This window comes from Cololabis saira, chromosome 3, assembly GCF_033807715.1.
Source record: "Cololabis saira isolate AMF1-May2022 chromosome 3, fColSai1.1, whole genome shotgun sequence".
NCBI lineage: Eukaryota > Metazoa > Chordata > Actinopteri > Beloniformes > Belonidae > Cololabis > Cololabis saira.
This window is the reverse complement of record NC_084589.1, coordinates 38,379,194-38,405,762: the sequence shown is the minus strand read 5'-3', so window position 1 is coordinate 38,405,762 and position 26,569 is coordinate 38,379,194. Positions and strand designations below refer to the sequence as shown.

General features: G+C 43.2%; 2 protein-coding genes across 5 annotated transcripts in view; one reads left to right on the top strand and one right to left on the bottom strand.

Moving 5' to 3' along the window:
* Positions 1-15,452, bottom strand: part of rgl2 (ral guanine nucleotide dissociation stimulator-like 2) — a 42,865-nt gene extending 27,413 nt beyond the window's left edge. Inside the window, exons 1-3 of one of the 4 annotated variants that reach the window (XM_061717457.1) lie at positions 15,319-15,452; positions 12,377-12,531; positions 951-998 (exon numbers count right to left, since the gene is read on the bottom strand). In XM_061717457.1, coding sequence (XP_061573441.1) covers positions 951-998; positions 12,377-12,523 — 195 coding nt within the window. In that variant the 5' untranslated portion in view covers positions 12,524-12,531; positions 15,319-15,452. Of the gene's footprint in view, positions 1-950; positions 999-1,316; positions 1,452-4,189; positions 4,407-12,376; positions 12,532-14,383; positions 14,964-15,318 lie in introns of those variants that run through there. The other 3 variants (XM_061717458.1, XM_061717459.1, XM_061717460.1) reach the window with 3 other exon arrangements.
* Positions 15,453-22,597: 7,145 nt separating this feature from the next.
* phf1 (PHD finger protein 1) overlaps positions 22,598-26,569 on the top strand; it is a 33,956-nt gene continuing 29,984 nt past the window's right edge. Inside the window, exons 1-4 of the mRNA XM_061718546.1 lie at positions 22,598-22,653; positions 23,222-23,300; positions 23,454-23,535; positions 26,145-26,231. Coding sequence (XP_061574530.1) covers positions 23,223-23,300; positions 23,454-23,535; positions 26,145-26,231 — 247 coding nt within the window. The 5' untranslated portion in view covers positions 22,598-22,653; position 23,222. The remainder of the gene's footprint in view (positions 22,654-23,221; positions 23,301-23,453; positions 23,536-26,144; positions 26,232-26,569) is intronic.

Sequence of the window (26,569 nt, the reverse complement as noted above, 5' to 3'; positions counted from 1 at the left end):
TGACTCCCTTTTTCTTTGCTGGTGGAAACGTTTCACCCTCCAGTCAGAAAGTATCACCTTCTGGATGGAGGATGAAGACAGAGTCCACTTGCTTGTCTCCGGGTTCTGGGGATTACATTGAACAGGAAGAGTACCAGCAAATATTAATGCATATTAAACAAATGAAATATAGTCTGTATAGATCAAAAAGATCATTATGTGCTCAATTGCGAACTGGGATTCTCCCTCCGGCCATAGAAACAGGTAGTTATAACTCTGTTCCTGAAGAGGAAAGATTATGTAGTGTTTGTGATTTAAATGTTGTTGAGGATGAACTGCATTTTTTTTTTTTTTCCATTATATGATGAAGCCAGGAAGCTTTTATTTCAGAAAATGCAAGATTTGAAACCTGAGTTGTTTTGGACTGAGGATGATGCTAAATTGTAATGTTTTTTCAGAGAGGTTTTCTATAGCTACCTTTATAAAGAGAGCCTGGAAACAGAGAAAGGACAAATTATATGGAAACTGAGAAAGGATTTGTAATTTGATCTGTAAAGTGTAGTGGAATTTATAATTTTGTGTTTTTGTTTGTATGCAGCTGATGTTTGTTTGCTGGCGTAGGGTATCTGTGTCTTGTAAGCCCTTATAGGCTGGGCACCTTAGAGGTGTATGACACATTAATAAACAACAATTAATTAATTCATTCATTCATATAGTCTGCAGAGAAATAAAAGTTGTTTTCTTTATTTGCTCGTTTTTGTTTCTTTCTCTTTACACCTCGCCTCAGCTGTTTCTGACTAATCATCTCTGCCGGACAAACCCAGCAGCCCTGTGTGCAAAAAAAAATAAAAAATCCAACAAAAAACAGGGGGTCTTTGAACTTGTTTCCTACGTATAACTCAAACAATCCGGTTTAAAGCTTGGGGAAAGTCCCCGACACAGTTACCCAGCTCTACACCCGTTGGCCTTACCAAGTCTAGAGGACAGTACCAGGTGGTCTTCATCGGTGAGGGCTCCGCCTGAGAAGGAGACACACGCGATTAAACGTCTTATTTATGTGATTAGATAATAAGATTACACAAAATAAGTGAATTAGGAGCAAAGCAACACGTCATATCAGCAGGAAGTTGACATTCCTGGGAAGTCGGACTCCTTAAATTGATGAAAACATTCATTTAATGGCAGAACTCTATATGCACTATACGATCCTTCAAGTATAATCCAAACTTAACCATTTCTAACACCGATTGTTATAATACAATAAAAGCAACATGTAATCCTCCAATGTCTGTCAACATCTTAATAAAACACCCCAAAAAATAATGAGTCATACTCACACATTTACGGCCCTTTGAGAGCTCCTCTAGCAAAACAAAACTTCACTTTTTTTCTATCTTGGCAGGCAAATTGAAATTTGTCCAGGCGGTCTTATCAACAACGACATATTGACAATTAGGGCTTGTGGACAGCAGGGTCCTGGAGTCCAAGTAAGGCTGCAGACTTCTAATGAGTCATGTCACGCTTATAGAAAGAAGAAGTGCGAGGAGGGCACTAACACTTCTGACACATTTAAGGTACGAGGGGCAGATGACCGACGTTTCCACCCAAGTCAGCAACATTATAAGCCACACCTCCAACATTTGATGCGCCTTAGCGTCTGGTTATCTTTAAAGCTCATACACTTGTCTGATTTGGTCTTTAAAATAAACAAAAATATCAACAAAAACTGCTCTTTCTGACACTATCTTAAAATATACAGTATATCCTTTATTTATCCAAGTTAAAAAAAAGTTTCATTGAGATTAAAAACCTCAAGACGGCAGCAACAATCAATTAAAAGATAACACTCAGCATCCACAAATTACGAGTCTCTTCACAAAAACTTAAATTCACCCAAAGTGAACAACTCAGATATTTTTGGCTGTTTTTGGAAATTGTTCCAGGATGTTCCAAGATCTTTAAAAGCCTTTTTTTCTCCCCCACATTTCAGTTTTTACTCTTAGAACCAGCATCAGAAAATAACTCTGTGAACAAAGAGCATAAACACTCTGATCTTTCACAAGGAGTTCACAAACACACATGGGTAGCAGACCAAGAATGCATTTCTAAGTGAACATCAGCTAATGCCACATTCTGCAGACTTACAATGCACTGCAAAAACTCATTTCTAAGAGAGGTTAAAAAGCCTTGTTTCAAGGAAAAAATACTGTTTTCAGACTATTTTTGATGGTTTTAAGAGTTCTAGTCGAGAAAATCTTTCTTACTTCGTTGGCTGAGATATTTTTGCTCATAATAAGACTAATTTGACTATATTTAGGAATATTAGGCTTATTTCTAGCAGAGCTGTTTTTGCAGTGTGATGGACATTCAGCTGTTGCACGCAAGTTACAGCAATGAACCTGATTTCCACAAGCCAATAAAACTTTTTAAGGATACTGATCAGTTGCGTACATGAAAAGTAAATTACCATAGTCCAATAAGGGAAGAAATGGTGGTTGTATCCGGTACTTTTGCACTTGGCGAGAGAAGCAAGACTTATTTTGAAAAAAGAAACCCAGCTTTAGTTTCAGTTTAGAAACCAGGTTTTCCATAAATGTCAGGTTTGGGTTTATAATAATCCCCAGATACTTAAAGGAACTAACAATCTCTATTTCAGATCTTTGAGTGGTAGTCAGCCTCACATCTGATGTGACATCTTGGTTGTTGGTAAACAGCAAGAATTTAGATTTTTCTGCACTGTTTAAAACACAATTATTGTTAGTATACAGGGTGAATAACAGTGTTCCCAGTATCGAACCTTGGGGAACCCCTTTTTGCACTGGCAGAACTGTAGAGGAAGCCTCGACAGATTTCGTTCTTCCTGACATGTAGTCGGAAAACCAACCTACAGCTTGTTCAGGGATACCACAGTTATAATGTTCTTGCAAGGATACTATGATATTCTGTATCAAAAGCTTTTGATATGTCAATAAAAAGCGCTGCACGGTGCCTCAATAATGGCATTCACAACTTTGATCGCTGCTGTCATGGTACTGTGCCGTTTACTAAAACCAGACTGATATTTAGATAAAACTTAGTTGTCTTCTAAAAAGTCTTTCAACTGCTCACTTGCAGGTTTTTCAAAAATCTTTGCCACACACAACTTTGATATCGGCCTGTAGTTGATATTGATGATATTGTGACGGTAAATTTAAGACCTAGTACTGAATAAACGGATTCAGTGCTTTCATTTGACCCTCATCTACAGAGGATATAGACCTTCTCTTGTGTAACCTTAAGAGACAGTTCTGATATATTATAATATAAATATATGAAAAAGTTACTTAGTTAGTCATATAAAAAAGGTGTCCCATTGAGCGAAAAGCTTGTACATATACTTTTGATGCTTTAGGAACCTTTTATTGGGGAAATAAAAAAAGCTTTTGCATAAGTAGGACGGGGAATTTGGGGACTGCGGTTGTGTGTTTTTAGTGTTTTTATACATCAATACTGGTACCATTATTTGAACGTTAGTTCAAAAGGGTGGGGCTGCTGTCCTGTTTACATTCAGATCACAACATTTTAACTCACACACCGAATAACATCGCTTCACACAGGTGCTTTCGCAAGAGTGACTTTTTCCATGTGTTAAAACTGCATGAGCAAAGCGCTTTTGTGACGTCTCCTCAGGTGTCTGGTGAAATCTCCAGACCGCTTTGGACGATTCACACATGAGTCAACTGTTTTATTCCGCCAAACGCACAGACAAAGGCTGGGAGACACACTCTCTGAACCCTCCGATGAACTTGTCCCATAGAAATTCCCATGACCTGACCTACACTTTTATTCATTGTCGAATGCTAGCTCCTTAAAATGCAAATTCAAAGTCATAAAATGAACTATGAGACATATTCACAGCATCAGAAGTGACATGTGACGTGCCCCTGTACAACCTATTGAGCAATTATTAGTAATAACCCCGTTTTACCCTCAATTAGCCGTTTCCAAATTACCTTGACTTGTGCTAAGGTCAGCACTCCACGAAGACGCTCTTTGCATTCAAAAAGGATCCTACGGCAATAAATACTGAGGCAAACCTGTTATTTTACCCCTCGGTTTTTTCTCTCTAGCTTGTTTTTCTGCAAACACTGCATACGATTGTATCTTTCCCACGAAGCCCTGCTCAAACGTACACACTCAAAGAAAGGCAGAGAATGGTCATACACGTTACCTCTTCCTGGGCAAGTTCAGACAGGCAGCAATCCCTGAGCTTCCTGTAAATCTTCAGGATGAAGCCACCGGCAGTATTTCCATCTTGTCCTTTACTTCTCATCTGCCGTTTGCCCCTTTTTTTTCCAAAAGTCCTAAAATTCTCGTATCAGTTGACCCAGATCTGTGTGTTTACGTCTGTACCTGGTGCCTCTCTGCTACTGGGGGCTTTGTGTGACACACACCTGAACCAGGACCTAAGTCCGGCCCCTTATGGGCTGCGTCATGCGGGCACACCCATCACACACTTAAACAAACACACACAAACACACACACACACACTGGAACAGATAAGATTATGTTGGCGTTCATAAGACAACACTCCTCTGCAGGAACCGGCTTCTGAACCCCGGCTCGTTTCGTGTGCACGTGAAAACTTTACATATCGGCTCAATGTTTACACAATCAAAAGCCTTCATCTGCGGACACACGTGTGCACACACACACACATGCGCGCGCACACACACACTCACGCACGCTGAAAAGACAAAGGCCTGAAGCTATTTCCAGAACAATACCCCCTCTATTCCGATATCCCCCCGCTCTCCTGCCCTCGCTCCCGTATGGACGACCTTCCCTGCAGATGAACCGGTTCGACTGCACACCCGGGTCTAACGCGACGCCGAGCGGCCGTGAGCGCACACGCGCCGGCGGCCTCCACGCCTGACCCGCTGCAGAGCAGTGGAGGTGGATGAAGTCTTGTAAAAAGAGGTAATAAATGTTCAGATGCAGCAGGAAGCTGGCGGTTTATTTAAAGAGAGAAGTCATGTGAGGTGGAGTTCAGACTTCACAGCTGTGTGTGTGTGTGTGTGTGTGTGTGTGTGTGTGTGTGTGTGTGTGTGTGTGTGTGTGTGTGTGTGTGTGTGTGTGTGTGTGTGTGTGTGTTTGTGTGTGTGTGTGTGTGTGTGTGTGTGTGTGTGTGTGCAACTCTGAAAGAGAGTTAGCTTGTTAGCATGTGAGCTAGTAAGCGGCTAACATGGAAACATGATGTTTCTTGGCAACTTCAGGGAATTGCACGAAACTGCAGACACAACATTTACGCTGTGGAGCAGCTGCAATCAAAAACACGTAAACGTGAACAAGCGTCATATTTTTGCTGATTAGATATTGATTTCAGTATTAGCTTCAATTCAGGAAGAAAAAAGTGGTTTACTTCTCTTCAAAGGTTATTTTTATATTTACATTCTTGTGAAAAACAAAGTGAATTAAGTACATTTCATGATTCTGCAGCACTTAGTTGTAGTTATTAGTCCGTCTGTGCTCTTGTATGTTTCTTGCGCAGTTGTGGAGCAGTTTTTGCGTCTCGTTTATGCATTTATGTACACATACCTAAAGTTATTTACACCAACATCTCTCCTTATTTCTGTTTTAAGACATTCTGATGTGGATTTGCTGCTATGTTTGGGACCGTGTCTCAGCCGTCCAGCGATATTGTGGCATACAGAGGAGGTCATGGTTGGGTCCAAGCCCAAATTGCCCCCCCCCCCCGTCACAACCGTGCTTGGCAGGTGTTTTTGACCAAGAAGAGACCGCCCACCGTCCTCTTATTGGTCAAAAACACTGCAAACGGATGCCCCGCCACTTCCGGCATCTCGATGCGGCGCTGACCACCGAGTGTTCAACAATCAACTTTACGACCGCCTTGAGTGCACCAGTGTACTGCACAATAGCAGAATTGTCTGAGTGAATGCACTCAAAACAGTACATGTGAGTGGAAAAGTACACAACCTGCAGCAAAGCTCTCCACTTTGGTCTCATCTGTACAAACGACATTTGTGGTTTGTTTTTAGAGCAGAAACCTTCTCCAGACAACATGTCTAAGCAACTTGTTGACTCTTTTGCTGTCGTGAAGTTGAACATGTTAACTGAGGCCTGTGGGGTCTGAGACGTCGCCATCGAATTCCTCTACACAGCTGGGATGTCCAAACAGCTGTATTTAGTGTTTTCCACTTGGATGGACTCCGAAGGGCTTGGAATTGGACTTATAAACCATCCCAGATCGGCAGGCAGCTACGACTGCTTCTCTAAGAGCATTGCTGACGCCTTTCCTCTGTGGCATTACACTAACACACACCTGAATGATCCAGAACCAGCAAACTGCCAACACTTCTGCTTTTTTAGAGTTGCTCGTGCTTGCTGACAATCAGTTTATCAAGTGCAGCTGCCTGCTACGTACCTCACTTCTTCAAATATTACTTCAACATTTTGACTTACGTCAGCTCTTTTATTTATTTATTTTTTTAATCTGAAGGTGAAGTAAAGTCTCCACAGATGACGACTCTGGCAGACCGATGGCGAGGGCTTTGGTCACGGACACACAGGAAACTAACGCCTGCTCAGTTTCCTTGAGTCCAGCTGCTGCAGCATACTGAGATGCTACTGAGAGATAAAAGTGTAAACAATGGAGCGTCGGTGCCCTGAAACTAGGCTGAATCTGGGTCAGAGAAACGTCTCAATCTCTTTAGTAGATGAGTCTAATTTTGAGTACCGGTGCCTCAACGGATGGTGGACATAAATCATCCTAACGGGCCTTAATGTGGCGAGTGAAACAAGTACAGTGCAGCTTTTATTCACAGATCTCCTTTTATTTTATGTTTTTAAAGTCCTAACAAAACCAGAATGAACCCCCCGACCCCATGTGGTGTATTGTTGCTACCAGATATCACACATGTTTATGTTTTTTTTTTATTATTTGTAAAATGAGATAATCTCTTAGGGCCCTGGGCTCCTCTTTTTCTTCAGGGTTTCTCCACGCCTGGCAACGTACAGGAAGCACATAATAAGTGGAAACAAACACAGGAAGCAGGACATGCTGCCGTGTTGCCGAGCTATTTTTCTTCCCCTCTCCTTCCATCACGGGGTTGAAGCTGCCACAACGGCGTCAACGTGATGCTGAAGGACACCGGGAAAGCACCAAGCAGGAAGCAGAATCTCCATTTCAAACCTTCACCCCCGTCTCACTCGTCCTTAATCTCAGAAAAACAACCCGTTCTAACCTTTTTTTTCTAACTTGTGCGGCGCGACGCCTCCGCTTAGGCCAGAAAGCCTAGACCTTGGACCAATTCACATTCAGTGACGCTCTTATTTTTAGTGTAGCCCAAGACGTTCTTCCGGTTGCGGGGTCATAAATTCGTCTTCTGAAGCTTTATTTAAAGACAACCATTGTTGTTTTGAGCACTCCACGAACCAGACCCCTTCCTTCCTATCTTCCTCTCTGCTTTTCTTCTCACACTTTCATCTATGTATGCCTTGATGCCGGTTATCTGCTCTTTCAAGTATTTGTTACATTTGGGCTAAAGTTTTAAACTAGAAAGGATTAAACCGTTTATTCTGCATTTTCACTCTCTTTTGGGCTTATAGATACTTTTTCAGGATCATACGAATCATTTTGACTGTAGAAGATGGACAAAGGGCACTCTATGTAGAACTGTGGCATCCGGCCACAAGGGGGCAGTAAGTTAGTGCCGAGTCTACGATGGCACAAAGTGCAGCTCTAATGGGTCAAAGCGGTATTACAAGACTAGCCGGACCGTCCCCACTCATGAAAGCAGTATTGTCCGTTGCTCATTTGTCAACGCAGAAGAGATTTGTGCCCCCATGAAGTTTGAGGTGGTATTGCTGGATTGCCTCCTACATTAACAGAAGCTTATGCTGGACTATAGAATATAATTTCTTTAGCACTATTGCATGACTATTGTACTGTGGTTCCATCTAGAGACTTACTTGCTTGGATTTTAGCATCCACATATACCGTTTTTCCACCAAACCAGTTCCAGGGCTGGTTCTGGGCCAGTGCTGAGTTTGGAACCGGGTTTTCTGTTTCCACAGACAAAGAACTGGTTCTGGACCAGAAAAACCGGTTCCAAGGTAGCACCAACTCTTTGCTGGGCTAGAGGAAAGAACCGCTTACGTAAGCGGAGGGGACGGAGTTGTTAAGACCAATGGCAATAGCAAGACCGGAGACATTTTCAAATAAGCGACTAATTAATCTGGATGCAGCAAAGCAGCAGTGGTCTGTGGAGGAGACGAGCTGTCTTTTAGCGATATGGTCCATGGAGGAGCTACGAGGACCAAGTCCGTATTAGAGCAAATATGTTGTTGTTGCTTCGACTTTCGCGCCAATGCAAACACAGCGACGTAACGGACGTTTACGGAGACGTAACGTGGCTCCCCTTAGCACCCGAGCTATGGAAAAGTAAACCGGTTCTCAGCTGATTCGCAAGTTGAACGGGATGTCAACCAGCACCAGCACTGGCCCAGAACCAGCCCTGGAACCGGTTTGGTGGAAAAGGGGTAATGGACGGTCGCTTCCAAGCAGCAGCATCTCCCGACCAACAAAGCCCCCCGGGAATAACGCAGATGACACTCAGGAATATAGCTGGTCTACCGTAAAGTTTTTTCAAAGTTGGAAGAATTTTCTTGGTACCAAATGGAAGATCATATATATTTTATTGTGCTTTTCGGGATTTCCTTTTTTATTCCATTCCAAGTTATTTATAGTTTTTGGGATTTAAAAAGATCTGGAAAGTTACAACGTCCAAAATCCGCACCAGAGGGACTTTCTGAACTCTTTGCATTTCTTCTTGAATGTAATGACATCCACACTAAGCTTATTTGAGTAACGTCTACATAGTAGCTTCATTTGGGAACCTCCGGTTGGGAACAAGCACTTGCATTCATTGCTTTTTTAGCCTTTTAGGGAGGATGGACCCAAAGAGACGGGAGCTCTAATGAAGTGTTTCCACCTGAGAACGACCCTTGGTCAAAACGAAGTGAGGAAGAGATGTGGTTTGTGCACCCAGTCGAGGAGATACTTCAAAATAAAAACAAAACCTTCTAGTAAACATAATAACTTTAATTTAGAAGAAAATCCAGCTCCGTATCAAAAGCATATATTTAGCAACAGGAGGTTATTACTGTCGTTGACAGAAAATATATGACGTGGTTTTCACAATATCCTTGGAAGTCAGCTCAAAATTAAATAATTACAACACCACCTGAAAGAATGGCGAGGATACCGAGGTGTTATAAAAACATCGACTAAATTATGGCTGCAAAGGTGAAGGCTGCATCTAATAAGACATCCCATAGTTCTTGGTTGTTCAGACCTTTTTTTCAGCCGAAATGATTATATGAATTTTGTCCTTTGGGAGAAGAAAACATACATCACCATACCTCTGAAGAGAGTAATGTACATTCGTATCTGTTAATAGGTGAACCAGAAGTCACTTTAAAGCTTCATTCTTCCCTTCAGGTATCAACGTCGTGCAAACTAACTCACAAGCACAAGTTTCCCTCATTAAAGAATGAACAAGTGGCCTGTATCGGATTCCACTCGGCAGCAGGTCCTTGGAGACCGTCGCGATACCGGATACTGTTTATGGTGTGAGCAGGTGTACGACCGACATCGACTGGCATCGACCGGCCAGACCGCCGCATGCATTATTACTGCGAAGTCCAGCGGCCGACGTGTGACATCAGCTCAGAGGAAGTCTGATCATCTGAAACGAGAGTCTGTGCAGCTTCTTTTTTTAGCTGCCAGGACTTTCTCTAAGCCTTGTGTGAAGTAAGACCAGAGTGCCAAGTGCGGGTCATGGGTTGCTGCAACGAGACAGCCGATCAGTAGATGACTGAGACTCATTAAAAAGTGTTAACATCAGTTTGGACCCGACAAGCCTCTCGAACGAGTCGCTAAACATTAACGAGGTGAAAGGTTGTGGAAAATTCACCTGTGCTTGCAGTTCACGAACGCTTTCACTTCTATGCACGGCATGAGCGTTAGTGACGTTCAAACGAGGCCAAAATGCTGCCAACTGCTGATGTCAAAGTGCTAAGAGGGTAACAAGGATAATGCTAACTCAACCATGCTCAAGAATCACCTTAATCGTTTTGCAAACATTTCCTAAAGAGAGCTAAACGTGGACAGTCTGGATGCTGAATTTTTACACAACATTTAATGGCAATACTTTCAATAAGGGTCAATATATTTGACATGGAACCAGAAATATCACTCTCACGTAGTGTGATTGATATTTCTGGACACTCACACTGCAATGACAGTCAGGAATCTCCCTAATCGGACCCCGTTACTAGCCATCATCGACGTGCGGAAATAATGATTCGCAATTCAAAATTAAGTGAACATCTCCCTCTGGGCACACGAAAAGAAAAAAAAACAAGAAGAGGATGAAAGGAAATAAGGTGACGGTGTTGAGAATGTGTAAGCTGTGTGTGTTATATTATAAAAAGTAGTGCTGCTAACCAGCTTGCCACTTTATCCCAAACTCCCAGTCATCCACTGAGCAAGTTTAACTGACCATAAAAATGTGTTTAAAGTGAATTCAGCCATTTTCTTCTAAACACATTCAAAGCAACATAATAAGTTACTGTGTATGTAAAATTTGCATTAAGATAGTTATGTTATTTATTATTTATGTTAATTGTTTAATAAAAGATTCCGTTACTGATCTGTGGTCCTGGACTCCATGCATCATGATTCTGGGGGGCCCCGTGGTCTCTCCTGCCCAGGGCCCCCACGGGTCTAGAAACACCCCTGTTCTCAGCACAGCCAGCCACGTATTCATCCCACACGCATGTCAGGCTAATCTGTGACTCTAAAAAAGCCCACAGAAGTGAGCATTGGATATGTGGTTATTAGTCTACATGTTTCAATTTATTTATTTGGTAAGGGACAATGTACATCAATCAGCATTTAAAAAATGTAGATGCACCCAGATTGCAGCCATAGGCTGGTTTACATCGGTAGTCCCCCTGCCAGATGTAATCAGCAAAAGTCATACAAACAACAATAATAACAATCACAAAAAAAAAAACAATATAGCACACATAACATGGCATATGCATTCACAATAGAGGTCAATGACGATAAAAACCGTGCTGGGGAAATGAATGGTTTGAGAACTAAAGTGCTGTAGTGCTATTTTGTACCTGCTGTGGTACATGATAAATAATAATAAATAGGTAAATGTTAAAGTGCTGCCAGTACATGATTATGGTACATGCAAAACAAAATACGTAAAAAATAATTACAAAAAAAGAAATAGAAATAAATAAATAAATAAATAAATAAAGTAAAATAAGTAAACTAAAATAAAAATTATGAATAAATAAACAAAGAATAATGTTTGTAGGGGTCTGTACGGGGTGTGTAGATGAAGTTTGAGATTGCAGCAATGCAGAGTCCGGTACTTAGTTATTGTTATAATTGTGACTAGTTGTGGTTGTCAGTTATATTGTGAGGTAGTTAATAGATAAGCAGTGGAGGAGGGAACCAGACTGCCATCAATACAGAAGTGATGATAGATAGAAATTATTATTAATAATAATAATAATAATAATAATAATAATAATAATAATAATAATAATAATAATAATAATAATAATAATAATAATAAGGAAGTTAAAAAAAAAAAAAAAAAAGAGAGAGAAAAGAAAAATGAAAGCAAACATGTGGCGCTCCAGTGGACCGGGTAAGTGACGACACTGACTCTGGGCTCGTAAGGTTCCCTAAACTCAGCCAGACACAGATCAGAAATGACAAAACGGCATTTCCTTTAAGCCTTGAGGGCCAAACTCCAAGCTTTCACTCGTGCCACAGCTGGCACAGCTGGCGACCCATTGAAAACACACGCTGTCACACAATTTCAGCTCAGCTCACGAGGTTCGGGCTTCCCCTCGACCACAAAACACGAACTGGTGCTGAAACTGATTCAGAAGTGCCAGAATTACTCCAGATGTGCCGTTTGGGTAACTTTCCAGAATTTCATAACAGAACCAAACTGCAACCTGTGTAACTCGGTGGAGGCCACGCCCCTGGTGCCAGTCGTCATGGTGAAGAAACAGAAACCTCAAACACACCTGTGTCATCTCCGTCTCTGCCATTCGATCTGAATCACGCCGGCGTTACGTTGTGGAAAGCAACCTGCTGCATCTGCTCTTTATTTATCAGGCTGCTGGTTGACCTGAGCTCATCTGGTTTCAGTTGTCTCTCTCCTCTACACTGAAAACATAACCTAGATCCCTCGTAGGTTTATTTCTGTTAACGTCAGAGACCGACATGACGCTGGGAGACGTTTCTCCAGACACAGTTTTAACGATGAGGAAGCGACAGAAACGGAGAGACACCCACCTGTGAAGTTTCCAGTTCCCCCGTCCTCCCCGACTGGCTGCTCGGGGTTCCTCCGTCAGGTGATAACGGCCGGTAGCCAATGAGAGGCACCTCGCTCGCGTCCACCCCCGGCAGGTCGTAGCCACTGGTTCTGTTTCGGGGGAGCATGATGCCAGCTGCCGACAGCAGACAGGAAGAACATCAGAAGTGTTTGGTAGTCTGTTAGTCGAGCGTCACGACTGTGATCAAGACTCAGTTTACTCGGCTGTTCGGAGTCACCGCCGATTCAGAAAAATCTGAAAAAGACGCAGACTCGTCACTCGTCCTAAACCTAACTTCCTGTCAAGCTGCAGTTCAAGTCTCGAAACGAAAACCCCAAAAGCTTTTCTGGTGATAAACACTCCCATTTTGGCGTTTAGACTCAGATCTAATCAATCCACACTTTATTTATATTAAAATTGGAGGTAATGCTCACAATTCAGTAGCATTTACATCCAGCAGAATGGGAGGGGTCAACTGGACTTCCGTTTCTAACTCCACCCTGTTTGAAGAACTGCTATAAACAGAGCTTAACAACATGGTTGAAAAGGGAGCTTTACTACAGTATCTCTGTGGCCCGTTTGTTGTTATAACTTTATTTCCATCCATCTATTACTCAGTGGCGTCAATTCAGTGGAAGCTAAGGTATGGCAAGGTTACGAGTCACAGAACTTAACTAGAGTATCAATCAACACGTCCAGCAAATACTCATCACAGAAGTCTGCTATGTAGCTGATCTGTGTGGTCAAGAAAATTGGAACTTTTTCAAATGCAGTCTCGCTCACTGCAAAAACTCAAAATCTTACCAGGAATATTTGTCTTATTTCTAGTTAAAATGTCTAATTTTAAATCAAAAAATCTCATTACACTTAAAACAAGAGTCATTACCAGAAAAATAACTTGTTATTTGACAATTTTCACCTGTTTCAAGTAAATTTTCACTTGAAATATGTAGAAAAATCTGCCAGTGGGACAAGATTTATCTTCTCATTACAAGCAAAAAAATGTTGTTCCACTGGCAGATTTTTCCACTTATTATAAGTGAAAATCTACTTGAAACAGGTGAAAATGTTTGTTTTTGAATCTTGTCTTAAATGTAATGAGATTTTTTTTGACTAAAAATTAGACATTTTAACTAGAAATAAGACAAATATTCTTGTTAAGATTTTGAGTTTTTGCAGTGTATAATAACTAGTGAAAACTAGTTGCATTTGTAGTTATTCTATATGTATTAAGTAATAGAATAATCAATACAAATAGACACAGAGTAATTCCATAAATGTATTTAAAAAACAAACATTTACATTTTCCCTTGAAGCCAAGGTGTGGCGGCTGCCATACCTTGCCATACCCAATTGACGCCCCTGCTATTACTGTTCTATATATTATTGTGATTATAGAGGCTGTGCTAATACCAAAAAAGAGTTAATAGCCTTTTTTTTTTAACTCTCCCCTCCTAGTTCAGGAATTAGCAGGAGTTTCTAGTTTCTGGTTCATCAGTAACTAACCATCAAACGATCCGTACTTCCATCTTTGACGTCACGATTTAACACAGAAAAGACTAAACTGAAACGGTGGTCTAATTCTTGTCTTTGTAATTGCTTTTCTGGCGACCTGTCCCCAAAATATTGGATTAGTTGGGAAGCTGAGACCAGGAAAGGTGAACCGAAATGCCCGAAGACGCTGCTGTTAACGTCCTGTTAATCACCTAATGAAGTGTGTAACATCTGAAGCTCTGACTTGTTGAACTTGTTCGATTATGTGGAACTAACTGTGGGCACTCTGACTGGCTGAAGATCAACGCGAGGTGAAACGACGGACACGGCCTCACTTTGGGGCATCGTAAAAAGCACAACAGCAGCTTTTAAAGACAGTTAAAATGAACACATGCGCCGGAGTTAATGGTTGCCCGAGGCCTCGGTTGATTTGTTTAACACATTCACGCTGCGCTGGACAGCAGGCCTCGATTTGCATCGCAGTCCTTCCTACCATTTCCCTTTCCCCTCTTTGGTATTTAGGCTGCCAGGAAGATAGACATCAAGTAAACACTATTTGAGGAAGAGAGGTGTAGGAGGACGAGAGATGGCCGGGCTGATAGGGGTCGGAGAGCCATGGAAATGTCAGATTCAGACTCAAACTAAAGCCTGCAGGACTCGGGGGTCGATGAGTGATGTGTTGCAGCTTCTGAGTGTGGCGAGCAGCAGAAACGGCTGCACGGCAGATGGACTTGACCTTCAGTCTCGTCCGTGGATCCCTGCTCGGCCCTGGCCGCTAAGAAAACAGCAGCTCAACTGCTTCCTGTGTGATAATAAACAAGTCCCAGCTTTCTTCTCCTTTTGAACTGGACCCGTGCTGCATTCGTGCTGCATTCGTGCAAACGCTTAACTTTCTCCTGTCTTTGCGGTGGCCTTGCAGAGCTTGCTCATTAATCCCTTTTCCTGAAGTTTGGAGCGTGCATCGTAGAGAGGGGAAAAATACAGCAGACACGAGGGAATAAATCAGCCGTTGCCCCGTCCAACGGCCGTGCAGAGGTCTGAAAGGCTGCTATTCACAGCCCTCTGAGCAAGGCACAGCCCCCATATGAGGTATACACACACATAAGGCTGTAACTAGGTTACAGTGGAGTCACACCCCATAATGAGGCTTTTTCTGCTCAATAACTGCAGCCTGGGGAGGCTGCTGCAGATATGTCACGTCCAGAGGGTTGATCCTGCTGCAGGATGAGAAAAACGGCACGTCACTTTGAGTTGGGTAAAAGTTTACGCACGCCGACACTCCCATGTCAGCTTGATCCGCGGTGACAGTCGCTTCCGACTGTGACGCGCTGCGCGCTGCGCGCCGGGGAGGCCACGCAGTCCCCGCAGATACCAGATAAAAACCCCGCGATCGCTGTTCACCACGCAAGGAAATAAGGATCAACTCACACGTGTCGTCCGCGGGACGTGGATCGGAGGCATCCGTGGGCGATCGGCGGGATCGATGGCTCAGCTGAGGAGAGTCGCACCCATCTCCCCCTCCCCGCCTCCCCGCCCTGTCCTCTCTATCAGTCCCTGCTGCGCCTCCGTCCGGACAGCCTTCAGCAGCTGATAGCGCTCTGGTGCGGCGGCCAACCGCCTCCCTCCTCCTCCTCCTCCTCCTCCTCCTCCTCCTCCTCCTCCTCCTCCTCCTCCCTCCCTACCCCCCCACAACCCCTCACCCTGACGTCGCAGCTCTTCCTGTATGTTGTGCGCTCTGGCAGCAGACGCGTCTCTCTAGGCTCGCTGATATTCCGCGGACACATCGCTGAAATGCGACTTCATAGACCGAAATGTGGTCTCAGTATGGTGAGCCATTATGTTCATAAAACGCCACTTTATACCCACATGTGTATGTATATGTAACAATTCAACTTTTTAGTTTTTAAAAAAATACAAAACAAGTGCGCAAAACTACGACGGAGTATTAGGGCCAAACTAAGACAAAGAGAATAAAGTCATAGCCTAATGTTACGAGAATAAAGTCGTAATACTACAAGAATAAAGTCATAATACTACGAGAATAAAGTTGTAATATTACGACTTTATTCTTGCAACAATATGACTTTAATCTTGTAATTTTACGACTTTATTCTCGTAATATTTCGACTTTATTCTCGTAATATTACAACTTTATTCTCATAATATTACGACTTTATTCTCGCAACATTAGGCTATGACTTTATTCTCGTAATTTTACGACTTTATTCTCGTAATTCTACGACTTTATTCTCGTAATTTCCAATTTTTTTTCTGTCTTAGTTTGACCCTAATACAAAACAAAGGCAAGGCAAGGCAAGTTTATTTGTATAGCACAATTCAACACAAGGTAATTCAAAGTGCTTTACATCAACATTAAAAGCGGCAAGACATAATTAGACAGTAAATAACAAATAAAATGAAATAAAATTATCAGAAAAGAAGGTAAAATAATAAAAAGCACAAGTTGCTGAAAACTAAGGGCAGTAGAATACCGCTGTAGACATCTCATTCGCGGTTTTCAGAAAGTATTTAATTTAAAGGGGACCTATTATGGCGTCTAATACCTATTTTAAACAGGCCTTGAATGTCTTAAAAACAAGCTTTTGATTGTTTTTGCTAAATAAATTAGAAATCCAGCCTCTAAACCATGTCTTTATCTTCCCAGTCTCTAACCTCATTATCTATGCAGGATTCTGAGTGGGCAGGGAGGCTATGATAATGAGGCTCTGTGCTGATTGGCTGCCTGAATGACGTGATACACCGCTACGGAAAAATGGCGGAAGCTCCGGCCGGCGGAGTTAGTTGTGGGCGTGGTTTCACGCATCGGAGGCCAACCGATGTAAAATTTATTCTAAATATTTTCCGTTTATATACACATTGATTGTCTTCAAGTGAAACATTTACATTTTCTTTTGATTCGTCATTTTCACTCATGTGGCTCTCTGGCATTCACTGACTGATGACACAGACGCCTGTTTCTGTGCCTCATCCTGCTCCTCTTTAGGAAAGTAAATTAGAAATCTCATTCTTAGAGATATTTACATGACGTCTTGTGGCCCTGGTTTATAATTTTTGAGTCCACTTGTTTAAATAATGGACCATCCTTCGTGGTTCTGGACATACGCTGGTTTATGACGTCCTCGGTTCTGAGTCTGATCAGCTCTCGGATCTCCTTGTCTCCCCAGTTGCTCATCTTGCAAATAAAGATCCTACCTGTAACGTCCTGATGCTGCTGTTACTGTCATCAGCTGTTTCTTTATTTTATAAAATAGTAATAAATAAATAAAAAAATTGAATAAAAAACCTCCCCTGGTGGATTGTACTCAGGTTAAGTTATTTGCCGGGTTATTTGCCGCGTAGCTCAACATGCCACCCTGGGTCGGTCAATGTAAAAGGATCACACGACACGTTATATCCGCGGAGTATTCACTGATGTAAAAGGGGCTTGCATTTATTGAACACTGTATTGTTCAATCACTAAAGGACCAGTTAATGATCACTACTTGCCCACTATTTACCTGCAGAGTATGGTGACCTCTGACCTAATAAAGGGAAATGGACATTTCCTGTATTAGTTAAGGTATTTTGTTTCCTGTAGATTTATTACAGCATGCATTATCAAAGTGACATTTTATGACCCAGATGGCTTTCCATAAAGTGAGTTAACTGTTCAAGGAAAGGTTGGTGCTGCTTGTGCAAGCAAACAGACTTCTATGTTGCCATAATAAAGTTTTAAAGGTTTAACCCTTGTGCCCTTTTCAAACATACCACCCACACAACACTACCATTTAACCATCATGCATCAATATTTTGTTTTGCTTTTTTTTCCCAGAAATATCTTAAATTACTTCAAACTTGCTCAAAACAACCAACCAAGTATTGTTATGTTTCATTATTTATTACGAAGTAATACAAACACATAAGATTAATTATTCTACAGATAATAAAACATACAGGGACATTTGTGGTCTTTAGAATCTCAGATAGGTCAAACATTAGTAGTAAAATTGGTTTGATTGCATTAGTACTTTCTATACCGGGTCAGACACTCCCTCTGACAGCTCCGTCAAATAATGCCAGTGGCTTCCAATAAACTATTTGTTTTTGTAATCTCACTGCCATTGCAGTATAAAACCATGCATTCTGTAATGTTATATTGTGTGATATTTGACATTTTTACTGTATTCTACCAGATTCAGCAAAGCCTCTTCTCCACAGAAACACCTTTTTGCTTTTTCTCTCTCGGGCCAAGTAGCGTCTTTACCTTTGGCTGTGAAAGCAGCCATACTCAAACACCTCCTTAAAGACACATATAACACATTCAGAGGAGCTACCGGGCATTACATGAAAACACAAATGCAACCAAACTCGACCAGAATATCTGGCCTTCAGGAGCAAAACAAAACTTCAGCTGCAGCCGTTTGCAGACGTTTCAAGTGTCCAGTTTGAGAAACAGCTTCTGATTCTTTGTGTGTTCAGGCAAGACTTTGTTCACATCTCTCCTGATTGTTCTCACCTGTGTCTGGTCAGCTCCTCTAAGTGTATATTGTGCTGCGTTTCCTTCCCTATTCCTTCCCTATTGACCAGGCAGCATTTCACTTCTTCACTTCTCCCAGCATCCTGCATTTGGTTCACCCCTAAACCTCCCGTGGCAGCACTATTCGATCTTACAGCTTTGTGTTTCCATCTGCTTCCAGGTTACAGCAATCGAAACATTATTTTAAAACTAACAGATTATCCCGTTCTGATCTGGGTCTGTGATGTCACAGCGCCCTGCAAACATGAACAGCTCGCTGAAAGACCCGCGTTTGATTTGGTTGCCACTTCAGACACTTAAATATATGCTTTCATGCACATTTAAAAAACAAACAAACTATTCCCCCCTTAAGGGGCAGAAACCAAAACATCTAATGCTGCTTTTAAGCTCAAACCGTGTTTATTTAGCGGTTTTAACCACCGTCGGAGGGAGGGGAACTTCACAACCTCGAGGCTCTGGGTCGAGGCGAAGGACTTCCCAGGCGAAGCTCCGGTCCTGTGGCCCACTGACGATCATCAACATTACTGTATTATACATGTCGCAGGTCAAGTTTGGCTCAAAACCCAGTAACAAAAAGGGTCAAACTGTCCCATCATGCAACTTGATAGCATTAGAAAGATTATTTAGTTTTAGTGCTGCCTGTAAAACTCTAAGAGCAGTTTCTTGTCTTCCTGACAGTAAACATTCATCCTTTTCTGGAGTTAAGGACTCACAGGACAAGAGGTCCCGCAGGACATGTCTGGCAGGGTTTTGTTACTTTTTCTTGCTTTTCAGATATTAACAGGAATAAAGTGACTAAATCCATTTCAGTGTTTAACTTCTTCAGATTTTCTGATTAATCGCAGCTAATATTCTTATTATATGATTGGCTTCGTCTGTCTAGAGCACACCTACATGTGATGTGTCCACGACCTTCTTCATGGTGTGCAACAAAAATATACAAGACACGCCACATGGTGCCAATGTTTCCCTTTAGGAGTCTTTAAAAAGTATATTTATAATCATTCGCCAACACCTTCATGAGCAATGAGGAGTTTCACCGAGGAGAGATGACGTGTCATCAGTCATCATCGCCCCCCCAGGCTCGTGTGAACCAGTATCGGTCCCTGATCATCCTGCAGACTGGTTTCTGGTGCTCTCCCCAGTGTTTGCTCGCCCCCCAGTGGAGACATAAGGAACATGACAGCTCATCTCCTTTCATCCGCCAGGGGCCATTTTAAACCACTCAGCGGGTGTTTCCTTGCCTCCCCCCGGGGGAGTAACGACAGGAACACATGACGGTGAAAACGCAGGAATAAAACCTTAATGCGATGCCCATTTGCACCCAAAACACCTCAACAGACTATAACTGCCCTTTTACAATTATAATATCACTATTTGTTTCATTTTTTCATGTGTTTCTGAATGTTGAAGCAATTGTCTTCTTTTTGTGGAGCATTTTCTGTTTTGTAAACTTATGATAACCTGAACCTTTAAGGTGATCCTTGGCACTAAATGAATCAGTAACATTTTCTTTAGACAAAAAGGTCCTTTATTTTATTGGAATTAGATAAAAATACTGCGGACGGGGTAAAATTCCAGGTAAAATGTTGAAAATGTGACTATTAACTCGCAAATTTGCAGGAAAACCTTTTAGATCGCAACATGGATCCGAGGTGTAGTGCCTGCACTCACAGATCTGATCATGAACTCCTAATTTTGGCCCTCAGCATCCAGCCTTTTGCAATCCTCACTATTTGTTTTATTTTTTCAGGCGTTTTCTAAATGTTGAAGCAATTTTCTTCTTTTTCTAAAGCATTTTCTGTTTTGTAAACTTGTGATAATGGGGAACCTGAACCTTTAAGATGATCCTTGGCAATAAATGAATCAGTAACATTTTCTTTAGACAAAAGGTCCTTTATTTTATTGGAATTAGATAAAAATACTGCGGATGGGGTAAAATTCCAAGAAAAATGTTGAAAATATGACTATTAACTCGCAAATTTGCAGGAAAACCTTTTAGATTGCAACATGGATCCGAGTAGTGCCTGCACTCACAGATCTGATCATGAACTCCTAATTTTGGCCCTCAGCATCCAGCCTTTTGCAATCCTAATATCACTATTTGTTTTATTTTTTAAGGCGTTTTTTTCTGTTTGTGAAGCATTTTCTGTTTTGTAGACATAATGGGGAACCTGAACCTTTAAGCTGATCCTTGGATAGAAATGAATCAGTAACATTTTCTTTACATGAAAAAGTCCTTTATTTTATAGGAATTAGAGTGATTATAAAAAACAAAAACTGGAACAGGGATAAAATTCAAAGAAAATCAAGTCCCAAATTTGCAGGAAAACCTTTTAGATTGTAACAGGGAAGGCACATATCCGAGGTTTATTGCCTGCACTCACAGACCTGATCATGAACTCCCAATTTGGCCCTCAGCATCCAGACTTTGAGGAGCCCCGGTTCAGTTCCTCGAGGTTCCATTCATGCAAAGAGCTGTCCCTCCTTTCCTGAGAGAAGCACTTAAATCTCTTAACGTCCATGTTTTGGTCGAAGGTCTCACTCAACACGAAAGGGGACGGAGCAAACCTGGACAAATCCCTCTGGTCTTTGCCACCTTGGTGAGGTGTCGCTCGTCCCCACCCCGGTTGAGAGTTGCAGCCTGAGGCAGACCTGTGGAACTGATGGAGGAGAAGCTCCGGTCCTTCAGTGGCTGCAGAAGTATGCTGCATACTTCCTCTAAATCTGTGTATTTTGGAGAGTTCAGTCTCATAAGCAGTTCGTCTGTCGGGGTAGCAGCATCACATCCGGTGATTTTAAAAATTGAGCAGACTGATAAAGAAAGCTTTATCTGTTCCAGAGCTGCAAAGGAGGATGTGTTACACAATCAGGAACATAATGGACCACATTGAGCATCCTTTTCACAACAAGGCCATTCACCAGAGTCCAAAAGGCTTCCTCAGTCCCGCTGCTATAGAGACCAAACATGACCCTCAGATGGCCCTCAGATGATACGTCACTGAGAGTTTGGTTATTTTTCATTTCTCAACTTTAATGGAAGTAACCCTAACCCTAACCCTTACCCCAACTCTAACCCTAACCCTAACCCTAACCCTTACCCCAACTCTAACCCTAACTCTAACCAACCCTAACCCTGACCCTAACCCTAACCAACCCTAACCCTAACCCTAACCCTAACCCTTCTCCTTTTTAACCCCCCCAGCAGATTGAGCATTGCGAGGAATCAACTTAAAGGTCTAGGTCCCCTCACAGGACAGAATATGTTGAGGGCCCTTAAGAAGCAGGAGACGGTTCCGTCCATCCGCGGCGCGCCCCCGATGTGGCGGCTCCTCCGCCAACTTTTCTCCGCGGGTCTGGTGAACTTGTCCGTCCTGTCTGGGGGGGGGGGAGACCGCCTAATGACGCGGGTAAACGCACTAATCTCCGGCTTAATTGGCCGTTGTCAGTGCGCGACGGGCGCCTCCCCATCCCTCCCTGCATCCCTCCATCCCTCCCTCCATCTCTCCTCCTGTCAGACATCACAATCCAACACCGTCACAACGGTTTAGGATCAGTGTCTCAGACGGCAGAGCCCCCTCCCCCCCACCATGTCGGTGTTTTATGTCTGCGTCACAACAAGTCTGCCGCGTCTCGGAGGTGTGTGTGTGTGTGGGGGGGGTGATGATGGCGTCTCTGGCGGCTTCATCCCGGCGCAGCTCCCGCAAACCCGCCGTGATGGCATCAGCAGGTGGCGGCGGGGAGGGGATGGAGGGATGGAGGGGGGGGAGCCTGGGGGAGGGGGGCGCATGGGGGGGGCAACAGCGACGGGAACATGACGAAACGGCACCGTGGAGGACGGACAAACTAGACTGAGAGACAGTCGGTCGTCCCCCGCCTCCTCCTCCTCCTCCTCCTCCTCCTTCTCCTCCTCCTCCTCCTCCTTCTCCTCCTCCTCTTCTTCCTCCTCCTCCTCCTCCTCCTCCTCCTTTGCTGACGGCTTGACTGACACACACACGCGCGCACTAGGGGCTTGGACATACATGCACGCCGTCCACTTCTCTGGCGAGCAGCTGCGCATCGGAGCGGGCTGTAATTGGGCAGCAGGGAGGTGGTGGGGGGGGCGGGCGGACTTGGGGGGGGGTGGGGTTGGGGGGGGGCGTCCACTGCCAGATGAGGGGCATCTCACGTCCAGCCTGTCCAGGAAGCCACTGTGACCCCGACGGGAGGGAGTTCGGACCTGACAGGTACCCTTCACTGTGCCATCCAGCCGATCTGATCCATCCGAGCCCGCATCCGTGTTGCACTGGAACAAATGCTCAGCGTGCACAGAGATAATGCCTGCAGAGTCATTTCGTGCATCCATTCAAGTTTTGTAAGCTGTTGGGAGAGGAGAGGAGGACAGCAGCAAAGTGCACGGCAGACGCGTCAAGTAGCTGCACACTGTTCAGTTCAATTGTGTTGCAGCAGTCGTTGTGTAGTGTGTCTCCCCCCCCAATCCCCCCCACCTCCTCTTCTGTGTGTGTGTGTGTGTGTGTGTTTGATGTTTGCAGAGATCATTTGTCTTGCTCTGTGGTTACTCATCTTTCACTGTGGTGGATACAGGCTGCCGCTATGCTCAGGTCTTAGGCGGAGGAGGGGTTGAGGGAGGTGAGGGAGGTGGGGGGGGATTTTAACCCCCTTGGCACCAAAGCCTCAGCCTAAACACCGGGGGCCATAAACCCCCCTGTCAGCAACGGCGGCGGAGTATTCAGAGGATAAATCGGATTTCCATTTCACGCGAGCCCCGATCCCCCCCCCCCTGTGTCTCCTCAGGATGGGGGGAGTAAGTGAGGGAGATGATGTGCTGGCGCGATGGAGTGATGGACTACTGTACCTCGGCAACGTGAAAAGAGTAAGTGCATGTGGGAGTGTGTTTTTGCGTGTTGTGGACGGAAACACACTCTTGAGTGTGTGTGTGTGTGTGTGTGTGTCTGTTCACATGGAGACCAGCACACTTCCATTTAGTCCTGTCAATCATCCTGCTCACCTGCTATCTCCCTCTCAGGTGGACGGAGTCAAGCAATGCTGTCTGGTGAGATTTGAGGACAACTCTGAGTTCTGGGTTCTGAGGAAGGACATCCACTCGTGTAAGAAGAGATCTCTTCTCCCTTTCCTTCTCTCCTCAGCTGGAGGACCAAATCCCTCCTTTAGAAGATAGCTTATTTTTTTCTTTTATAAAAATATACTTCTGCTTCGGGTTTTCGCCTACGAAGGTGCTGAACTGAAGTCGAAAGAATACTTTTTCTTTATTTTTGTTAGAGATTCATAAGATTCATAAGAGTCTGATTGGTTTCCTCTGTAAGAGCCGTGGTCATCCACCTACACTCGTGTAGTCGACAGCAGGTGGATAGCAGACGCTGCAGGGCGCGGGTCCTCTGAGGTTTGCTTTAACCTGGCCTCTCCGATTCTTCTCATCTTCCGTGTAAAACATTAAACTCTGATTCCCAGGAGCCAGAACCAGGAAATGCGGAAGAAACCGCATCTCTTAAATTGATAACTTTGTGTCTCGAGCGCAGCAGCTCCGTTATCCGAGATAAACTCACGGGAATCAACGTTGGCTAATTTCAACGTGAGCTACACTGCCAAAACTCATTTCTTAGAAAGTTAAAAAGCCTTGTTTCAGGAAATAATAACACTTTTTTCAGACTATTTTTGATGGTTTTAAGAGTTTTAGTCAAGAAAATCTTTCTTACTCCATTGGCTGAGATATTTTTGCTCATAATAAGACAAATTTGACTAGATGTAGGAATATTAGGCTTATTTCTAGCAGGGCAGTTTTTGCAGTGTGTAGCTGGCTTGTCTGAAGCGAAGGCTGTGTTGCTACATAACGATTGTGATTAATTAAGTCTAGGGAACATTAGCAGAGTAAAAAGCATTGTTGTTTTGATTTACCTTTGATCAAACGTCTGGACGTTTAGCCTTGTGTTGTTTGGATTTAATGGACAAGAATTAACTTGACTGTTCATCCTCTCAGAATACCTGGAGTTATATATACATATATATATGTATATACATATATATATATATATATATATATATATATATATATATATATATATATATATATATATATATATATATATATATATACAGCCATTGGCTGATCTGTGCGTGTGGGGCGGGTCTTACAGATCGGTTAGTTCTGACACATCCCAGATTTATTTTCTGGGAAAGGTTTTGGAATAATTGGAGTAAACGGCAGCAGATCACAGATCAGAGCCGCTCGGCTGAAAAATAACCACCTGATCAGCTGATCATCTGGAACTTTGCATAAAAAGATGGTCTCAACTTTTCTAAAACAAGATCCTGCAGAGATTCAGTGCCTTCTGGACGTCAGTTTGGTGTGTTTCGAAAGGAGAAAGCTAAAGAGGAAACATCAACCTGTAAACAAAACCCAAAGCAAACCCTGGTTACCATGGATTTCAGTATTGATACCGTTTATTACAGGATCTCAGCTGATATTGGTAATGAGTGAACATCTCTCACAATCGATCAGTGAAAGATCCGCTGATTATAATCTGTAGCTGATCAATTTGTGCCAAACCACAGCAACGGGACTGCCGGACACATTCGCTGTGGTTTTACGCCTCCTTAGCGTGCACAGCCCAGTACCAAGCCCGGTACCAAGCCCAGTACCAAGCCAGCGTCCCGCGTGGATCGTCTGCATCGGCGCTACACATTTAAATGTTCTGGGTCCTGGACTTGATCCAGAAAGATTGACGGATTTCTGGAGAAATTACCTGCCAGCAAGCAGAGCAACCGGAGGATTTTGTCTTTGATTCAGCGCCACTTTTGTTTAATCTACAATGATTTGTTACTATTTGTTAAGATGATACATTTTATATCCTATAAAATTGGTTTCAATTTCAGTTGAAGGACTATTTGATTACTTTGTGGCTAGCTCTGGCCAACCATGGCCACCACTGGCCACCTCTAGAAACCTATAGCCACCTCTGGCCCCCTCTGGCCCCCTCTGGCCACTTTTAGCCACCTCCGGCCACCTCTGGCCAAGCTGTGATGTCATAGCAGGAAAGACCCTGCGTTAGGTCCAACCGGGCAGCTTGTGGTGAAAGTGCTGTCCAATCAGGGAGCTCAGATTTCTCACCACATGGTCATGATAAAGTTGAAAAAAAAAACCCAAACAAACTAAAACCTTTTAACATATTTATTGATTACTATTACTACTACTACTACTACTACTACTACTACTACTACTATTACCTATTACTACTATTACTACAATTATTGATTGTTGTGTTAACTGAGGATGCAACTAGATTACATAAAAGATGAGTGCGGAGAAGGACAACATGGCACCTTTAAATTCTCCGATTTAAAAAAAAAAAAAAAAGTCCCATTCCAGGCTACGATATGCACCGATTCAAATATCCTGCTGGGGCGGTGTTGTGATTTACTTATTAGAGCCTATTTACTAATTGATTAGACTAATGACTCGCGATGGGGGAGGCTCCTCGTCTCCTCCAGGCGTCAAGTCGAAGGGGGAGTTGGACACTTGTTAGGATCAAGCCGAACATCCAGATGTCAAACGAAGTGAAGTCTGAAAGGGTGCAGGAGACGCTGAAATCAATGAAGTGGCAAGGATGTGAATCAATATACATAAATTAATGCAGTTGACTGCTCTCTCTCTCTCTCTTTCCCTCCCCTGCTTCTCTCTGTGTTCTTCTGTTTCCCTCAGTCGCCGCCGGAGTGGAAGAAGTTTGCTGTATTTGTGACACCCCGCCTCTTAAAGAACCCCTCATAAATTGTCTTAAATGCCGCCACGGTAAGGAAGCATGCCACATCACACGCCGTTAAACGGCCGGTCTTCATCGCTTCCTGCAGTGACCTTGAGGATCTGACACAGATAAAGATAAATAATTCCTGCTTTTAAAAGAAAATACCACGCCTCCAATCATTAAGCATTAATGTGAGCGCTTGTGCTTGGTGACCAGAGGGAAAATACGCAAAATGCTTGTTTCTAATTTAAAGATCCCATCTAGGCCGGCTATAAGACCTTAAAATACTCAATCCTTAATCACGGCTCATATAATATCTGCTTCACTAATGATTCCCAAGATTCATGTGTCAGGCGGGGGGGGGATCACCCTGGACAGCCCGTCG